The 20,471-nt window shown below is 43.5% G+C and overlaps 1 protein-coding gene across 2 annotated transcripts; it reads left to right on the plus strand.

Moving 5' to 3' along the window:
• The first annotated feature begins 672 nt into the window (after positions 1–672).
• crlf3 (cytokine receptor-like factor 3) lies at positions 673–19,543 on the plus strand. Of its 2 annotated transcripts, none has more exons than XM_031732232.2 (9): positions 673–824; positions 9,036–9,164; positions 12,644–12,851; positions 12,985–13,072; positions 13,166–13,343; positions 14,077–14,305; positions 15,267–15,405; positions 15,527–15,639; positions 16,930–19,543. In XM_031732232.2, exons 2-9 carry the CDS (start codon positions 9,048–9,050, stop codon positions 17,193–17,195), a joined length of 1,338 nt encoding a protein of 445 aa, XP_031588092.1. In that variant the 5' UTR covers positions 673–824; positions 9,036–9,047; the 3' UTR covers positions 17,196–19,543. The 2 variants fall into 2 exon arrangements, with proteins under 2 accessions (XP_031588092.1, XP_031588093.1); XM_031732233.2 differs by having other exon boundaries at positions 718–824; positions 9,039–9,164.
• Positions 19,544–20,471: the final 928 nt, after the last annotated feature.

Raw genomic sequence — 20,471 nt, forward strand, 5'->3', positions numbered from 1 at the left:
ACTGAATGTATATCAGTCAAATTAATTTAATTTGATTCTATTAAATGTAACATTTTATTCGCCAAATATTTAACAAAATTACAGAGTGTACAACCAGGTAAAGACTTCAAATACTATGGAGAAAAATGTAGATCTCTCATTTTGAGGGTCCTTGAGTAGATTATCCTCAGTCTTTTTTTAAAGGGATGTACAATACGAGCCAAAGGTTTTCCCTTATACTGCATCTAAATGAAATTTAATCAGGAGTTGTCTGGAAAGACATTACGAAAACTTGAATGAAGGGAGGTTGTGATCTAAATGCTATATCCATCACAGAGCACTAGAGGGAGACATCTCTCCAGACTGGGGCTGTTTTCCTTTTGTCGCTTGTGAAGTACTAAATTAGAAAATATACACGATATTATATATGTATATGAAATAAATTATATGTGGAATATATATATGAAATTGTAATGTAGGAAAAGGTTCAATTGTATACGTAACTGTTTATAAAATATACAGTTTATTTATTGATGTATTTAGTCAGTTTAGTTTTGGCCTAAGGGGCATTCCATACACAGTCAGCCGCCTAACTTATTTCATCAGTTCCACTTCGATTAGAAGGTTAGTTTGATTAGGGTGGGGAAAAGAGAGAATATCTTACTCCTATTGGTTGATTGTCTTGTCGCTCGAAGCGATTTCCTCTGTGATTGGCTGCTGCCCTTAAAGCCTCGGAAGTGTCATTTTTGGACTTAAGCGAAAACTTGGGCATATCGGTGTGGCGGCGGCTTCGAGCTGATTCATAACTCTCGGGAAGAAATGGCCACCAGAAAGCACTAAAACAGGTACGGCTGGGGTCTTTTTCTCCACATGTGAAGAAGGGCTGTTGATTTAGTCGATGTGTCGGTTGTCTTGTTGTCGTGATTAATGGGTGTGTTGTGTTTGTTCTCTCAAGCGTGCTCCGATTTCATTGTCTTTTTTCCACAACAAGCAAGCTCCAACTTTTTCTCAGCTTTCCGACCTTATTCTGAGAAGTTGACGACAAACTAGTCTCAACACCAACTCGTGTATATCTACTCTTTATCCTCCCTCTTCATCACCTCTTTATTACCAATTTACGCCTCATACTTTACAACTTTCTCGGCAGTTGGTCGGACACTCTCATCCTCCTCTTAAATTAGCCTGACAAGCACCACGAAGCATCCTTTAAGTTTGGCTTTTCATGGAAAAAGTTGCTACCTGCTAAAAATATTCCATGCCGATTTTTTTTAACACGTCATAAATTTTGTCAAAGTAAATAATATTTTACTATGATTGATCGTTTTTGCTGCCACTCGCGTAAACTTAGAAAACAGGAGATTTTCTAACGGAACTCGGCTCAACCCAACTTTAAAAGACACCCCAGGACCAAAAATTTGAGAAATTATGCGGCGTGACTTACTTTATTAAACATTTTATGTATTCCTGAATTTTTAAAGACGACAAGAGCAGCTCTATATTTTAAATTCTTCTGTCATTATCGCGTTATCGCCGTTCTCTTTCACTTACACGAACAGCACGTACTGTCCTTTAGGTTAGACTTTCAGTCAAGAGTGTTATTACTTTTCAATAGTTTTCATGCCGAATTCTTTTAAACAACTTATTTATACTAAAAAACAATGTAATGTTTTGTTATGACTTATTATTGTTTGCCGACAACAGCACAAACTTAAAAATGAGAGTTTTTCCAGCAGAGTTCGACTTAACTCAACTGTTGGAGCTCCAGAGCACGAGAAACCACGCAGCGTGAGCTATGCAGTCACACATTTTATGCATTCTCGAGCACTTTTAAAAAGACTGGAGAAGCCCCTGCAGTTGGTGGTGGGCGGGAGTTAATCTAGAAAATAACTGCAAAATACGGAAGTAACAGAAGCGAGCCAAGACATGTCTGATGCCTCCTGTGCTGTTAATAATAATAATAGCGTGGGTTTGCACTTGAGTGCCTGTCATAGCTTTCCTGTTGCATGTGCAGCTTGCTCAGAGGAGCTGCCTCAGGCCTCTTTAAGGACATTCTAGCTGGGCTTTATCAACTTTACATTCAAATCCACACATTTTGGGGCATTTAAGTGCAAAACTGAGGTTGATTGTAATATATATTCAGAACACTTTTGATGTAGAGGATATGTTTGTGCCCTCTGACATGCAGTGTGTCAGCTTTATTGTTTTTATTGTTGGCATACGGTGTTTTAACCTCTTAGCATCCAACCATTTTTATTGAATTTTCACCCAAATGAGACTTCATTTGAAAGGTTGCATCTTCTAGTTTCTTCTTGGAAACTTGTGCTTGATTAGCATGAAGCTAAAATCTGAACTAAGGTCATGAAAAGATGACCTATTAACAGCCTCACCAGCTTGATTTCCTGTTGATTCTCTTCAGTCATCAGACATGGCCTTACAGGGTATACAGTATGTAGTACACACTGTAACCTTCATGATACAAATTCAGTGTTTTCTTTCTCTGTCTAGAGCAGCATTACATAAGTGTTTACAGCCCTGCTCCCTGATGTGTATCGAAGCAAAGACTATTGCACAAGTAGAGCATGAGTAGAGATGCACACTTTTAGGATGTCTCAACAATGTGCAAAAAGTTGTTGTGGGTAAGGCAGAAATATTCCCTGTGGAGGAAATCTTGTATAATAATGAGGAAAAGTGAGAAACACCCTGCGTTTGTGGCTAAAGTAGTTGTGCTTAGACAGTAAAACAGCTTAATAGTCCAAAAATTCACAGGATATTCACTCAACTGTCATGTGTGGCAAAGAGAAGCATGCCTTTGTTGATTGGATAATTGCATACCCAACTTGTAGTTAGAGCTTGTTTATAAAAGCTGAAAAATAAGGCCTATTTTTGTCACACTCTAGGCTTTATTTTTTTACACGGAGATCTTAAAAAGCATTGATTTTTGACTGTTACAGTGTCACAGGAGCCCTGCTGCAGCACACACATATTTGTGAGACTGTAAACGGTGTGGGGCAGCTGTGAAAGCAGGACAGCGGGTCATCGCTCCATGCAGGTTGACCTAAATATCCCAGAGACACAGACGGCTGAACTCTTTAGAGAATAAATAAAAACTAGGAGGAGAAATTCCTGTTCATTTGTTTCTAGCCACACCCGTGTCATCTAAACAGAGAGGAAACCCAACTCGACCTGGCTGAGCGCTCAGAGAGAGGGATTATAAACCACAGGATTACAGAGACAGAGGGAGAGCGGGCCTGCACCCCTCTTTTTGGAGGATGTAAAACAATATCTGGGCTGTTAAAGGAGCGTGAGAGTCGAGGAGCAGTGTTAGCGGTGGGTGCTGTTTATGTCAAAGTGACTGCATGCCTGCATACTTATTTGCATTCATGTGTATAAATGTATATACTGGGGTTTTGTTTGGAGGCATGACACTGGATCTCTGTGTCGTTGTCTATCTGTGCATCAGCTAACAAAAAACTTCCTGTTTAGTTTGATTCAGGTGATTGGGTATCGCAGGACTGTGCAAAAATCTTTTAGTGTAATAGTTTTTTGAAGTGCTCTTCAAAAGTTCTCCAGCTCTTTGAAGGTCTTTCAAAGTTCTTCACTGGCTGCGTTTTCAGTCCAGTCCTTGTACCTGACCATTTTCACAGGTTTACTGATTTTAAACACTGACCTATTAACCATTCAGTACCCAGCTGAAGGGAGAACCCGTGTTGTGTCTACACAGCAAAGATCCAACTTTAAATTGTATCTTTTTGCATTTCGTTACTAGCAATCTGTCACAAAAGCACAGTCTGTTCTCATTTCTTTAGATGAATGTTTTAAAAATGCTAAAGATAAAAGTTTGACGGGAATAACATTTTCCAGCAGCAAGGTGATTCCCAAAGAGCTATTAGCCAAAAACTTGGCATATTTTGGCATGATGTGCAGTGTATCCTTAAACACATGTTTAAACTGAACAAGTGGAGGACAAAAGAAGAAGTTTCAAGCCTAAAAATATCTACAGCAAATGAGCAGCATGTGAAAGTCATTAAGAAACAAGAAAAAGGAAAACGGCAAAGAGAGATGCATCTGCAGCTTCAGCTGATCCATCTACTGCTCACTGAAGCCTCATCAGAGATGGTCTCAGTGGAAGGGCCATTCTTAAAGAAGGGAAACAGGAAGAAAAGGCTGAGGTATGAAAATTACACAAGAACTGGACTGAAAATCAGCAAAACAGGTGTTACAGACAAATCTGAATTTGAAATGTCTCGTTCTAATCATGTCCAGCATTTATGGACGAAGTCAGCAGAGGTACAGCAGTGAGAGTCTGCAGCCGTCTGTAAAACACGGTGGAGGCTCTGAAATTGTTGGGAGATGCATTTCAGCAAGTGGTGTTGGAGCTCCCCAGATTTCAGATCCCGTTTTGTTCCACCATGCAGTACCGGAAATCCTCTGACTGATAAGATCAAAAACACCGCCAATGCAGTAAAAACGTACCTGGATAGAAAAACACACAATGAAACATCATCAGTCATGGATCGGCCTCCTCAGAGCCCGGACCTCAGCATGACTGAAGCAGCGTGGGATCGTCCTGACAGAGAGCAGAAACATCCAGAGAGCTTTGAATGTCCTTCAAGAATCTGGAGAACAGATACTTAAAGAAATCACAGAAAGCTGCCTCAGAGTTCAGGCTGTGCTGAAAAATACCAAAAGGGTTTATTTGGTAAATGTTTTCTCTTACATACTGTGTTTCTATGTATGATTGCACATGTTTCGATACATCGCTGCACCTTTTTCTTATTTTCCTCGTAAAATATAAAAAGCACTAAGTGGTGGCTCAGGACTTTTGCACATTAGCAAAACTCCATTGAAGTAATTTTAATTTTAATCTTTTTTTAATCACACTGGAGTTTACAGTATAAATTATTCGACTTATCTCCAAGTTTCACTTTAACCCTGCTAATGAGTCCTGGTGATTAAAGGTTTAAAAATATTTGCTGTGCTGGATTTCTTGTTTAGATTATACCTTTCCTACATAACCTGCAGCAGTGGACCACATGTGACACTTTGCATACTGTATGTGGCGGGAGCATGATGCGTTTTAGTAACTTCCTCTTTAGATGCTTTAAAGGAAGCGTGGCCGACCGCAGCAGGTAGTGTCATTACTTTCAGCTTTGAGAAGGACTTGGCTCAGACTTTAACGCACCTGCTTCACATAGAGACAAAACTCGCGATCCAACGCGTCACTGAACGTTGCCGAAGCATCAGAAGGTACATTAAGATCCAAACCAGATATTCTGTAGCATGAAGATCATCTAATCCAGCTTTTTGTGATATATTTCATTGTGTTATGTCAACAAAAAGATATTTTTTCCAACACCGCCTTCACCAAAATAGATTAAGAACTGGAGTATTTATACTCCTCAGAGACCCCCTTCCAGGGTCCTAAATTAACTCAACAAGCACCAAATGCAGGTGAATATTAGCACCAAAGCAGTGGTGTAAAAGCTGTACTCAGAGGAATTATTATCATGCAAAAAAGACTTGAAATATATCATTTCTTACTATATATAATGAATCATTTTTAATATTTTTTTATTTTGTTATCTCACTTACACCCCAAAATAAAAAAGAATAAAAAAAACCCTTTAAATGTGGTTTTAAAAACAAGCACAGAAACTATCAGATCACATTAAAGTGATTCAGTAGAAGAGTTTAAAGGATTAGGTATGAATGTTTGTCGGGTAAACATTGAGAGAAAATATAATTTAAATGTGTCACCACAATTTCTGGGAAACCTGTGAAATAAACAGATTAATCGATGAGATAAAGGATCGGTTTTAAACGTGTAACCTGTCAGCAGACACCTCTGACAGGAAGACGTTGAAGGCTGGTGCTAATTCACCTTACCTTCACTTTCATTCTGTCTACGGAGATTTTCCATGCTGCTCTTATCCTCTTTGTGAGGACAAGTTCAAGTTGGTGCTTCTCTCAGAGGTTTGTGGCTGAATTTGTTATTTGTTTTATGGTATTAATTTTTCAAACTTACATTAAAATAATTATTAAAGTAGATGCATTTACAGTACTTTGACATTACACTGCTCATGTTCACTTATCTCTGAGTACTTTGAATAATTGAACTCAGGTGATGCTTTACATCGTACAGGTAAGATTAGATATGTTCCTGTGACTAATGTCTTGTCTGTTCGTGGGCTTTGAGTGTCCAGATCCATCCAATAAGAGTTCAGCTACGCTCCTGCAGCTGATTGGTGCTTCTAGAAATATTTTCATGGAGATGGAATAGCAACCACAAATCCAGGGAAAAAGAAAGAACTGAGAGTGGGCGTGAAGCTGTCGGTTTAACTGTCAATCTACATTCCTCATCTGTGGCCACGAGCTATGGGTAGGGACTGAAGGAATAAGATCGTAGATGAAAGAGGCAGAAATGAGACGTCTGGGTTCTGCTTCAGACAGAGGGTGAAGACATCAGAGCAGAGCTGTGGAGCTTGGAAAGAAAGCGGCTGGATTTCTTTCATTTCTGTGAAGATGTTTCACCTCTGATCCGAGAAGCTTCTCCAGTTCTAAACCAAATCCAGGTGGAGAGTCCCAGGAAAACCTTAGTGGGGGTTTTCCTTTATCTTGTCATTTGATGAGAGGTGAAACATCTTCACGAAACTTACAGGAGTCCAGTCGCTTTCTTTCCAAACTCCTTAGACTACCATGACCTGGATGACTGAGACCCTACACTGACATATCAGAGTGGAGCTGCTCCTCCAAACCGAAAGGAGCCAGCTGAGATGCCTCCTGGGCCCCTCCTAGGTGAGGTGTTTCAGGAATGTCCAACTGGGAGAAGGCTCTGGAGCGGGCCCAGGACACTGGAGCGATCTCTGCTGGTTTGGGAACACTTCGAGGAAAGCATTAAATCAAATGATTCACATGTGAATTCGAGTCCAATGAATAAACTAAATAACTCACAGTGAAGTGAACTGTTTAGCAGCGATGGAACTGGATTTTTAGGGAGGATAAAGTTAAAATAAATGAAAGCCAGAATACCATAATAATGTTTTTATTTGGATGTTCTAGGTTTAATAGTCTGTGAATGCTAAAACCGTAGCTTCCTTTAAACGATAAACAAAAACGAGGTCCCCAAAAATCATTTTGAGGGCTAAAAAATGTCTTTAAAAGACTAACCAGCTCAGGGACCCTGCAGCGTTGATTACTCTGATAAACCTGAGTGTCTGCTGTTGTAAAAGTGGTCTTAGAGGTCATTTGGCTCCCGCTGCAGAGACGTGAAGACTGACAGAGCTGCAGTTTTAAAACTAGACCAACTCCATGCTATCAGCTTTTGACATTAAAATGAAGCCAAGATCAGTAACAAAGCATTATTTTACTGATGTTTGATAATAATGTTAAGGTCACAGGAAGAGGCTCATTAAACTGCGTGTTTATGATCATTGTGGGGTTTTATTTTCATAGTTATGTGAGGCTGGTGGACCACACTGAGCATTGTACGTAAAGGTCGTGAAGAATGTGGTCCCACGCCGCTGTGATGAAACCAGAAGTCCTCTGTTTTCGCTGTGTCGTAAAGCGGCTGGTACTGCGGCTGGCTGGTAGCAGAGGAAGTGGTTTACTTGTTTTCTCATATCCTCTGTCACTGAAAATGCTCAACGCGTTTGGTTGACTTGTAGTTTTTCTAGCAGAAGATGGAGTCTGTTAGTCTGTTATTGGTTATTAGCCACAGCAGCGTCTCTGCAGAGGGGAATTATGTGTTCAGTCAATGATTACTGAACAGATCAGTGATTAGTGATCAGTGAAACTACAGCTTCTGCCCCGTGCGTCGCCCTCATTCTGCTTGTTGCTCGTGTCGATACTTTAACAGTTAGGACAAAAACATGCTGAAGAGCCTCGTCATACTAATAAACAAAGCAACAACAAAGACTAATTACAGGAAGCGTGAAGCTGAGGTGGGCTCCAGCCCCCTGCAACCCTGAATTTAAAAAGTAAAAGAGGGTGGATGGAAACATTTACACCAAGTGTGCAATAAGCGCAAAAAAACACCAGAATAGTGTTATTTACATTAACCATATGAGTAACAGTTGGAGTAAAAGAGACTTACACCAGATTCCAAAGTCGTTCTGCATTTAATCTACTTGGGGGACTTTTATTTTGAAAACTGACCCAGTTTTAATGTAGTTTCCATTTAAATTTGGCTGAACGTGTCATTTTCCAGAGAGCTGATTGTGTTTTGGGGTCATGTGGCAGGAATGTTATTGCTGTACAGTCTTTACCTTAAATATAAAGTGTCTTGAGTCGAGTGCTGCTGATATAAATAAAACTGAACACTTTAAGGCGGGAATCATTTATCACAAAAAAACCATAATGGTGACAGAATCGTTCCTTTTTTCGGTTCTTTTTCTAAACCCAGCGTTTTGTCTGAGCTGGATCACGGTGACAAGCGTTAGCACTGTGGCCACTGAGATTCAGGTTTTTCCTGTTTAGCTAGCATTCATAGTTTATCCAACCCACTTGGAGTCCACCTGAAGAACGCCGTGGGTCGTTTGTCCAATGTGATGTCTGCATCGATGAGTCACGACCGACTAAAGGACACGCTGGTGTCCGCTCAGTCACTCTGAGTCACTCGCTTTGTGCCATAAACAGTTAATTCGATGCGAAGGTGCCTCAAGCCTGTGTCCTTTCTAATGGCCAGCAGGGGGCGACTCCTGTGGTCTGAATGTAGAGAAATCTGAAACACTTTACAGCCAGGTTATGGTCTCAGTCTTTAGTTTGCAGGCTTTGTGAATACAACACGATGTTCATTTTGTAGATTATGGTCACATTCGAGGTAAAACAGAAGATGGAGCAGGGCATCAGGGACACCGTGCGCCTCTCAGGGACGACGTGTTTCTGTTTTGTCTGTGATTTAAAAAGAACATGATTACTGAGGCCTGATTCTGTTTGCTGGAGTCATTTTTCAGCCGCTGTCATCTGTGCAAATACATTTTCTCAGTGTTTAGTTTCAGGTTATGCTGCCTTCTGGGTGTGTTTAGTAAATATCCCTCCCTCGTGTGTGTGTGTGACAGCAGGCCGGGAGGATGTCTGTGGAGGTGGACGTGTTGCTGCAGGAGGCGAAGGAAAGCATCGAGGCGGCCCAGAACTACCGCAGCGAACTCCAGCAGCGCCTGCATGGCCTCAACCAGGCCCGTAAACAGGTACTGCAGCCTGATTTGTGATCTGTTGTGAAGCTCGGGGCTCGATGCGCTTCACTCCCTCAGTGCTTTCTTTGTCTGTTTCACTGCACCCGCTCACTCTGAAAGACTCGTCCAGGCCCAGGCGGTGTGATTTGTGTTCGCTCCTGACTCAGAAGAATCCCGGGAGAGTAAATTCTCCCCCCTCCCCTCCCTCTCTGCTATCTCTTCCTTCCCCCTGCTGTCTAGTTTTACCCCTCCAGCTGCTCGCAGTAAACAATGCTGCTGTTTCCTGTCGCTGTGGACGGACAGCGAGCCTTAGAGGAGAGATTAAAAAAGGAGAGGAGAGAGAAACGAGACAGATTTTGGTCCAAGAACATAAAATATGGGATTGTTGTTGTTTTATTCAGACCAAGCAGTAACTGCAGTTCCTCTAATGTCCACAGGGGGCTCCAAAGGTGAGTCAGTCTGGATAGACATGCATGGTATAAAAATGGGTATCTATAGATAATCTATAAAGGCATGGAGTTGGTGGGGGAGGTTATTTTACCATAAAGACCATCTTCCAATGAAAGGTGGTTCCTGCTGACCAGCCTCCAGCTCACCTTCCACAGATTGCGCGACAGAAAGCTGAGGGATGAGAGAGGCCGAGTAATCAGGACACGATGGCAGCCATTAAATACAAAATATACCTAAAAACGCCGCCACCAGGGGGCAGTAGTCGATGATTGTGTGTTCTTACACTCTCCTCTGAAATGCTTGTTTGGGTATTTCGTGATTCTTAATTGGCTGTAGGTGTGGGTGTGAGAGTGTGTCACGTCTTTCTGATTGGACGCGTTCAGCTGTACCCCGCCTCTCGCACTGTGACGGCGAGGACAGGCTCCAGCCCTGTGCAGCTGATAATCACCTACAGTGATATATGTTATATTTTAAGTTGACCCCACCCCCCTTTCAGCCTAAGCATGTTAGTTTACTTACACATAAGGTGGCTAAAAAACACTAATAAAGAAGTTAAAAAGGAGATTTCCTCCCCCTGTATATTCCATGATCAGCTGTAAATGGTAAGCAGATAAGGATAAGCAGAGGAGGATGGATGGAAGGAAGTGTAAGTGCTTTTATTGCAAACTAAATGTGCAGAAGTTGCAGACGCTCTGCTGACTTGATGGCGTGGCTGAGCTGCTCCTGTAGGTGTGATATGTAGGTGACCTGGGACATAATCCTGTATTCCTTTGCTCCACAAGCAACTTCCAGCTGATGAATCTGCCTTTGTTTTCCAGTTTTTATCTTTCTCTAACATGATTTCTATTGGAGGGTTGCTGCTGGTGCTGCTGGTGCTGCTGGTGCTGCTGGTGATGATAACGGTGTCTTTCCAGCAGCTTTAGCCGCTGTCTGTGATCCGGTTACTTTGAATTCCTGTCTGCCTTTCCATCAGCATTTTGTCTCCTGCAAGAGTCGCCACGCTGACTCAGTCAGTGTGGTCTCAAACCAGAGCACATAAATATATCACAAAGCAAACCTGAGCCCCTCCAGCTGATCCACAGAAACGTACAGTTTCCCTCATCCAGACAACAGTCTGCACACTTATTAGACTTGTTAGTAAAATTCGATGTGGGGTGTGTTGTATTTGTTTTGTTAGTTGAGACTCCCTCCACCTCCCTCAGCTGTTCCATCGCACGTTGTCCTGGATCGAGATGTGCTTTCTTTTCTTTCCCATGACCCCCTGATTTCCCACAGTGGGAGATGGCTCCCCACCAGATTATAGTCCAGGAAACATCACACACACACACACACACACACACACACACACACACACACAGCGAATAAGGGATACCAAAGTGTGTGTTTGAGATCTGAGACAATGCTATCACTGCAGCATCTCTCTTCTTGTAAGAGGAAAACTATTTCTGTCCTGCCTCGTGTTTGGATCACATCTTTAGTCTTATTTTACTTTTCAAATCCCAAAATATTGATAATTGCTCATCTGTGTCGAGCTGATAATCGTCAGGATATGATGCCTCTGCTGGAAAACTCCTCACACACACACAAAGATCCGAGTGTACTCTGGCAGAGCGGCTTTCCATTGTCATACCGTCCCTGCTTTATCAGTGCAGCAGTTGTCAATCAGCCTTCCGTTTCCTGCCATCGCTCTCCGTATACTCATTGTGAAATCACACTCTGTGTGTTCTGCAAAGAGGAACTGAAACATGACCTCCGCCGATGACGAGTAAGTCAGCTTCCTGATGAGCTGCTTGTGTGTGCAGCCGCTCCGCACCGCCTCTGTGTGAGGTGTAACCTATCATAGCACTAACTGCGGCGTAACTGTTGCTGGTCATTTAATGAAAATCGATTGGTTCCTCCCAAACGAAACCCAGAATCAACGACTGTTTTTTCAATGTAAAATAACTGTAGTATGTGTGATGAAGCCCTGCAGAACTTTACCTTTATACTCTGAATGTTTCCTGGTTTATAAGCGCTTAAAGTACAACCCCACAACAGCTGGGACGCTGTGTGTACTGTAAATGAATACAGAAGGTGATGATTTGTGAATCTCAGCATAGAACAAAAAACTGTGGGTCACTGTAGCAGCTGGAGACCAGCAAAGTAAACGTTTCTACAACTAAACTGCTGGAGGAAGATTTTTACAGCTAGTCAGGTTAAAGGGCAGCAGGTCATCATCGGGTATGAAGAGAGCTTCTCAGACGTAAAGATGGACAGAAGTTCACCAACCTGTTCCTCACTGTGAACATCTCAATATAATCTCATCAAAAGGCTCTGAGACGAGGCCAAAAATCTTTATCAGGTACCCGTGATCTTTAGGCCGCACTGTATTAAAAACAGGCACGATTCTGGGATGGAAATGAGTGCACAGGCTCAAAAACACTTCTAGAAATCACCGTCTGTGCGATGTTTCACCGGATGAGATCATCTGGAGCTTCACGAACCCACAACAGGACAAAGAAGAGCCAGGACTGCTGAGCAGTGAGAATCCTCTATCAGGCATTTGTCTCCCGACAGTCCAGCAGCTGCTCAGCTCACAGATGTTTACAGACTGATGATGAAGAAGAGAAGATGCTTCGCAGTGGGAAACACGACCCTGACCCAACTTTCCAGATTTAAAATGAACTTTTTTTTTCTTGATGTTCTTAAAACTGAGCGCTCAGACGACACTGGCAGGTTGGAATTTGGTACTTTTGAATTTGCATTATTATTGTTGTTATTTTTCAGCTTATTTTACAATTAGTGTGCTGACGATCTCTCGCACTGCCCTTAAAATGTTATATTTTCCCTTCACACAGTCCTTCGTGTTTATTTCAGAGCTCACTCTGTTTGTCAGGAGCTGAAACAGGAGCAAAAACAAAAGAAAACACAAAACGGCACCAATTAACTGAATTAAGGCTAACGAGGAGACGTCTGATGACAGAAACACTCGGTTATGTCGTTCTCTGTCTCGGAGTCACATCCTCACCTGTTTTTATCTTCTTCCTCTTTGATTGGCGGCTCAGATTCGAGGCAGCTCGGGTCAAGCCCGCGAGACCCTCCGGAAGCACTTCGCCGAGCTGCAGGCGGCAGCTACTCGACTGCTGGCGGAGCGGCTGGCTAACCTCCTGACCGAGGTCGACACCATCGAGGCCGACAGCATCAAGCCGCTGGACGACTGTCAGAGCCTGATCGAGCACGGCGTGGGCCAGGCCGACGAGCTGCTGAGAGAGGGTGGGTCGCACAAACGCTGCCACGAACACAGCTGCAAAATATTATTTTCAGGAAGGAGAGACGATGATTTACAGCCGCCACAGTTTTCACAATTATTCAGCCCAGAAAAATGATCCATGCTTATTCTCTGCAGGAGAAGCAGCTCTGCGATGTGGTCTTGGAGAAAAGGAGGACAAACTGGGCAGCTTTACGAAGAAGGCCATGCACATCCAGCTGGACAGGTGGGACAGGCGAAGGTGTTTCGCTGCAGGTGTTTAAAGTCGAGAGGAAAAAGTTAATCAGCTGCTGTTTATCGCTGTGTGTGTGTTTTCCAGCCTGCCAGAGGTTCCAGCGTTGGTGGACGTGCCGTGTGTCTCAGCCCAGTTCGATGACTCCCTGCTGAGCCTGCTGAGGGACCGGGTGGCTCGCCACGGCGCCGTCTCCTCCCACCCGCCCGTCCAGATAGAGGAGCTGCAGGAGAGACCGGGCAGCATCCTGGTCCGCTGGTGTAAGGTCAGCAGGGGTAAACGGGACACACACGGTGCTTTTCCAGGTGAAGAGACTGAGCAGGAAGCTGATTGGAGTTTGCAGAGCGTAACAAAAGTCTGTATCAAACCCACGATCTGAGATAATGCTGGGCCTGTTGTTTAAAGTCCCAGCGCACCACACAGAGGTGGGTAGGAAGATCCAGTCAGCTTTCAAAATAAAAGTTCCCAGGCAGGCTGCTCACCCGCTCTGTAAAGCGCTCGTAGTGGTGTGACTTGAATCCAGGAACTGGAGATCTTTAAATGTTGCGGACAAAAACCAGACTAATCGACTCAAAGAGTGAAAGTTGAGGTCAGTGTAATGGAGGAGGTTAAACTGCCAGTGTGTTTAAGGGCTCTTTGAACTTAATGACATTTTTTGATCATAAATGGACACCAGAAGTTCAGAGAAGTCCTTTAAGTTTGAGTTTTCACAGCATTTAAACTAAACCTGAGTGTCAGCCTCTGCAGTGAAGTCTGCACCAATCAGGACCAAAATCCTTCGAGCACGTCTGTTTGTGTGGATAAAATCAGGAAGTTAATTTAGTCTCTGGTGGAAACACACGTGTTCCTTTAAAGTTTGCAGCTCGTGAGGAAAGTTTGTGCCGAGGAATCGCAGCTCAAATATCGACATTTGTTGTTAAAATGTAAAACTTGGTGAAATGAGGAAGTACATTATTCTGCACCTTAATTAAAACTGGACATTATTGTTTGTGCTTCAGGTGGACGAGGACTTTGCGGCTGCAGATTATCGGCTGCAGTACCGGCGCTCCGGCAGCGGGGGGAGCCAGTATGAGGACGCCTACATCGGGCGGGAATCGGAGTTCCTGGTTCTCCACTTGGACCCTCACACGGATTATCTGTTCAGGGTCTGCGCCCGCGGGGAGGGTCGCACCGAGTGGAGCCCCTGGAGCATCCCGCAGACGGGATACACCACCCTGGCACCGCATGGTAGGTGGAGACTTCGCATCCGACCGAGCCCCCGAGAGAGGGAAACCCTGTAGCAGCAAAGTGAAGTTCACTCGTGTCTGAGTTACTGAAGCAAATCAAAGACCTTCATCTCTTAAGGCACTAAAAATACAGGTGACTGAACAGAGCTTTTGGAGAGGGGACCTCAGTTCAGCTCGTGCGTTTTCCATGTCTGTGTCACTCTGTGATCACGCTGGTGACGGCGTGCAACTGTTAGCACGGACAGAGCTGAGCTGAGGCGCAGAGCGTGAGCCAGATTTGGGGCTCAGCGATGTAACTCTGGGTTTAAGCCCGAGTTTTCAGGGTTGCAAAGGTGTGCTGGATTCTGTTTGAGATCCAAACGAACAAAACCACCACCGACTGACCAATCGGCTCTCTGGAAAATGACATCACCAGTCCTGGAATATCTGTCTTAACTCTGCGCACGGGGACGAGCATCAGTGAGAAACAGAGATTTCACCTCCTGTTGGCTACAGACAATTTTATAGCAATAATATTATTACTCTGTCGTCCTTCGAGGACCTCTGCCTCGTGTTTGTGACCTTTCTCTAAAATATTTGCCAGTTTTCATTCTGTTTCTAACTCTCAGACCCTTTAACGCCTCCTGGGTTGCAGCTGAAATAACAGAGCTGTGAATGCAGTCGTGTTGGTAATTGTTTGCAGTAACCGTGACATCATCACAGGCCTGTAAGCATTTATGTGCGCAGGACTCGCTGCAGCCTTTTCCTGCAGTCACCAGCCAATCGGTTCACCTCTAACAGGAAGACGGAATTTAATGGAAACATCAGCACGACCTCTGTGTTTCTGTACTATCAGCAGAGACCGTCTCTGTCTCCACTGCAGTATGGAGTCGTGTTAATATATAGAAACCTAAAAGTTTAAACTGAAGCAGATTAGTCTGATACTCTGCTAACGAACGCCGTGTGTTTGTTTTATCTTCCAGAGTGGCGTTCAGGGACCGAGGGCTACATCCTGAGCAGCAGGAAGAACATCGCGCTGCGCAATGACTCCTCCCAATCGCGCTGCCCTGTCCTCTACTCCAAAGCCCCCACCTACTTCTGCGGCCAGACGCTCACGTTCAAGTACGCCCACAACAAAGCTTTAAAGATGGAGATCTTTCCATTTCTCTCCTGGACGTCACGTGCAGATCATATCTAAATCCACAGTTAGATGCCAACAGTGTGTTTTTATGTGTGTGTTCAGGATCTCTGCAGCAGGTCAGATGGATCGGAGGGACAGTCTGGGCGTGTGCATTGACAGCGAGAGTGAGGAGGAGTCACTACAGCGGGACCAGGCTGTCTGCATTTCCACCAATGGTACGCTGCCTCAGATAGACTTCAAAACCCCATGTTCAGCTTGTACAGGACTACAAATCCCAGGGAGAGTCTGCGTGGCTCACAGCTGAGGACTCGAGCCTGAAACTCGTTAGTCTCCTTGAAAAGCTTCATGTTTGTTTTTTGGCAGACAGAACTTAAATGTTGACTGACTCTCACCCCCAGCCGGAGGTTTCTTCCTGTTAAAGGGGAGTTTTTCCTTCCCACAGTCGTCAAGTGCTTTCTCAAAGGGGGTCGCACCTTCACAATCCAAGCACCTTGAGGCAACTGCAGCTGTGAATCGGTGAAATATAAACAAAACTGAGTTACACGAGAGAAAATAGTCCCTGACAAATGCACTATTTTCAGTGGCGGATTAATTTCTAATGGGTCCTTTTTAAAGACTGTAAATAAATGATGAGCCCAATGCAAATTGTTCTGGTTTAGATACATTTAAACACAAATATAAGCACGATGTCTAAAGTCGAGGCTTTAAAATGGGAGGCGTCACTATCAGATGGAGGGATCCACAGGGTCTAACCACCACACTGCTGTTTTCTTACTTTAAGCTTCATTGAAGTATAAAAACAGGCTGCAGACTGCTGATTTAGATTCCATTATTCCAAAAATTGAAGTCTCTAATTTCTGTTGATCAGATCTGAAAAGTCATTTCCTTCAAGTTCTGATGCTCTGATACTTTGAAAGGTTTCTCTTTATGAGGCTTTCTGTGTGGACGTCATGTTTTAGATCAATGGTTTCCCTCCTGGTGGGAGATGGAGCCATTACAGGGATTAGATTTCCAGGCAGGATTGTAAGTAGGGTCCATAATTTAATTTATTCCCAGTTATGGGATGTGCGATGTTTGAAGCCTCTCACTAAAGGGTGGAAACATGAGCCAAAATTTCAGTTTAAATTTAAAAAAAAAAACACCAGACGTCGAAGAAGAAGAAGAACTGGTGATGCTGCAAAGATGAAGAAACAGTCCAGATACGGGTGTCAGGCGAATCAGCTCAGAGTATTTCTGTGGTGCTGACGTGTTGATGCAGAAGCAACGAGCAGAGCATCGTCAGAGACGAGGAGACAAGGAGACAAGGAGACAAAGAGAGTTAAAGCAAAATCACAGAAGCTGAAACAGGAAAGACCTCCTGAAGTGTATAAATCCCTCCTGTGGGAAGCATTTAAACGAGATGTGTGAAAATTAAACTTCAGACGTTTATTTAACCAAAGTTCAGCTTTGATTCTTTTTTATGATAAATAACAAATGTTGAATTCTTTCAAACTTTTTCTCCTCAGGTGCCGTTTTCGTCAACGGCAAAGAGATGACCAACCAGCTGCCCGCCGTCACCGTCGGCTCTGCCGTGACCTTTGACATGGAGGTGGTGAGCCTGTTCCCCATCAGCAACAACAACACGAGCGAGGGCGGCAACTTCAAGCTGAGGGTGACGATCGGCTCGGGGAACCGCGAGGTGGTGTTCGATTGGCTGGTGGACCAGCCGGTGGACTGCCTCTTCTTCGGCTGCTCCTTCGTCCACTCCGGCTGGAAGGTGCTCGTGTTTTAAAACGCCGGCTCCTCCGGCGTCCCAGTCCAAACATTTCTGCTCCTCTTTTTTCACCTCAAACACACAAAAAAATAATTTCTTCTTAGAATTTCACCAAAAGCCGCTCACGTCTGTTGGGTGGAAACTCAAACAGAAGCCTTTCTCCTCTGGAGTTTCCTTGCTGGAGCGGCGCTCCTGAGGAGTCGAGTTTTTAGCTGGCGGCATCTGCCGACGTTTCCTTCTGCATGTTCATCACAAACAGCAGCTCGTGTCTTCCGCTCGGTTCTGCGGTGACGGTTTCTGCTGTTTGTAATCGAGTCCGTGGACAGAGTTTCACTCTGAGGACTAACTGTCCTCTCTCCTGCAGTCCTCTCACTTTCTGAGTAACTCTGATTGAGCTCAGCCGTCCTCCATCTGCACATTTGCCCAGTGAGGTCTCATGCGTTCACACCAAATGGAGGGCGAACCACTTTGCAGCCACTCAGAACCCCAAAGCATTCACCCTGATAGCTGGAATCACGTTACATGGTTTACCCTTCACTTTTAAAAACCTCGTCCTGCATTTCTGAGTGGCAGCCATGACTCTCTGCAAAGGCTTTGTTTGATGTGGACGCACTATTAAGTCATCAGAGATAATGAGAAGTAGCTCGAGCCCCTAACCCTGAGGTTTGGACATGATTAAAAGGACTGCGTCGTTTTTGGTGTTTGACTTCTGAGAAAATCGCATAATTTCATAGCACAGGGTTACAGGTTAGGGTTACTTGGACTTCACGGGTTATAGAGGAGGATAAAACCAAAACCAGTAAAAGTCCTGACAAATCAGATTTCATCCATAAACCTCCACGGGGTGTTTGGAAACAGCAAGCCACACACACGTTGGCATTGAATAAAAATGGCTCTTTCAGAAGGCTCTGACCAATCTGAGGTGAAGCGCTCCATTTCAGGACTTTTACATGTTAGCCTGCGGTTAGAGTCCTGCATGAAATCAGACGTCTACAGTGGCTAAAAGTGATGATTATCAGGGCTAAAAAAGTGCCAAGAGCTGCAGTTTCACCAACGTCCACTAGTTGTCTCCAAAAGTTCCCAATGACTCCCATGTTAAAAATGTCCAACTTTAAAAGAGAAATAAACATGTTTACAGCCTGATACAGAAGTTGTTTTGGTCTCGCTGCACAATTTTTCCTTCATAACATTTTTTAGAACTCATTTAGATTTTGTTGAGGCTTAAAAACTGACAGACAGCAGGCTGTAAACATGTTTATTTCTAATGTAAAGGTGGACATTTTTAACATGCGAGTCTATGGGGACTGATTCTTTTTTGGTCCCAACTAGTGGACGTTGGAGGAACTGCAGCTTCTGTCTCTTTGTGCTTGGTCTAAACACAATGTGGACTTTGGACTTGATGCTTGACTCTAACCTCGGTCTCCTGTGTGACCCGGATCAACATGTAGAATTCCAAAATGTGACGCTGAGGCTTTAAAAAGAAATCCGAATCATGCATCCCAATTTCACAGCTGATGACTCTGATTTCTTGCAGACAGGTGGCGCTCTGAGCTGAAGAAATTAGTCTTTTATTCTGTTTTTGGTTTTTTATTTTTTTCAGTTACATGGTTACTTTTAAGCTTCCTGACAGTATTTAAAGCAGGAGGAGGGCGTTGGACGGCAAATGATCCGTTATCATTTTTCTCAGTAACGAACCGGCAGCCATTTACAAAACGGTCAACTAAACGGAGTTAAGTCTGTGGTAATGTACAGGAAGTTTCCCCATGGTTTCCTGTTTTCATGCCCTGCCATTTTTTTTTTTTTCATGCCCATTTATGCACTCTGGTGGAGCAGAGGGCCTGATGTGGTTTAAAAATGTCTTCAGATGTCTTAACATTGCGAGTTTTCCTGCGTAGCTTTTTGTTTTTACATATGTGTTCTGCACACACACTGTCATAGGATTTATCTGCTACCACTGCTCACTTGTCTTGCTTTTATTACACGTCTGGACACATTTCAGCCGCCTGGCGTAATCTCTTATCAGCTGATACAAAGACAGGCCAGGACAGCTTGTTGCTCACAGATGTTCTCCTGTTTTTCTGCAGAACTGAGCACAGTGTTACATGCTTTTAGAGAACTGTGGGACTCTGGATTTGCTCCAGTTTAAGGTACAAAAGTCCTGAAACCAGCAACCTCAAAAAACAAAAACAAAACCCTCCTTTTATTTTATTTTTTGTCTGAAGATGGAGGAAACAAACCTGAAGCAGCTGTTTGTGTCAAAGTCACATCAGTGACACCTGCTGGTCAAACGTTTGTATTGCATGTGTGTTCACTGCTGGTATCTTCACATTTTGTTCAATAAAGATCATCATGTGATTCTCAGTTTTGAAAATATGACTTATTGGCTTTTTAATGGCATCAATGCACATTTTTAAAGTTTAATTTACCTTTTTAAGGGGCGAACGTATTCTAATCTGTGCTGCCCCCAGTGGTCACAACAGGAACTACAACATCAGTTTGTTAAACCTTTATAAAGACATCTGTGCATCTTCACTGCCTCGAGTCGATGACAGCTGGATGATTTTGTGTTGTTCATGAAGATGTTTCACCTGTGGGGAGTCACTAAGGTCACATGTAGCATCTGTATTATAGTTGGCAGATATCAATGATCAAGATCATCAGTGTGCGTTTTAGTGTTGATCAGTGTTTGAAGTCTTCACTGTGACAACGAGATCAGTTTATTTCACTTCTATTGGTCGTTGTATTTTAGAAATGCTGGTATACTGCCTGCATTTGTATTGTAGTTCCTCACTGCAGACACGAGAGGGCAGTAAAAGTAGTTACCAACAATAGTTGTGTGAGCAGTTAACGTTCATAATTTGAAAACTCAGCGTGTAGACTGCTTTGATTTTTTTTCTCTTTGCAAAAAGTTGTAGCAGTATTATATTGGAAATAATCATGCAGGGAATGCGCCAGCCATAATATAATTTATAGAAAATATAAATCAACATTTCTCTATAAACTAAGTAGAGTACCAATCAGATCAGACAAAACAGCCTTAAAAGATTTTATCAAAAAAACAAACAACAGCTTTAAAGTCAAGCGTCAGAGCTCTCAATCCATCAACATGAGAGGGAAGAGCCATGTGCAATCACTTTGTGATCAAAAGTCACCCAGAGGTTTGGGATGTTGCACCTCTGGGCGATCAGCTGGTCACAGCAAGTGCTTGCAATCGGCCTCAGACAGCAAATAAAATCAGTGCAATCCCAAACGACGACCCTTAGTCGCTGTCGTCCTATTTTGAGCCAAGTGTGA

Source organism: Oreochromis aureus, linkage group 4 (genome assembly GCF_013358895.1).
Source record: "Oreochromis aureus strain Israel breed Guangdong linkage group 4, ZZ_aureus, whole genome shotgun sequence".
NCBI classification, from domain to species: Eukaryota; Metazoa; Chordata; class Actinopteri; order Cichliformes; family Cichlidae; genus Oreochromis; species Oreochromis aureus.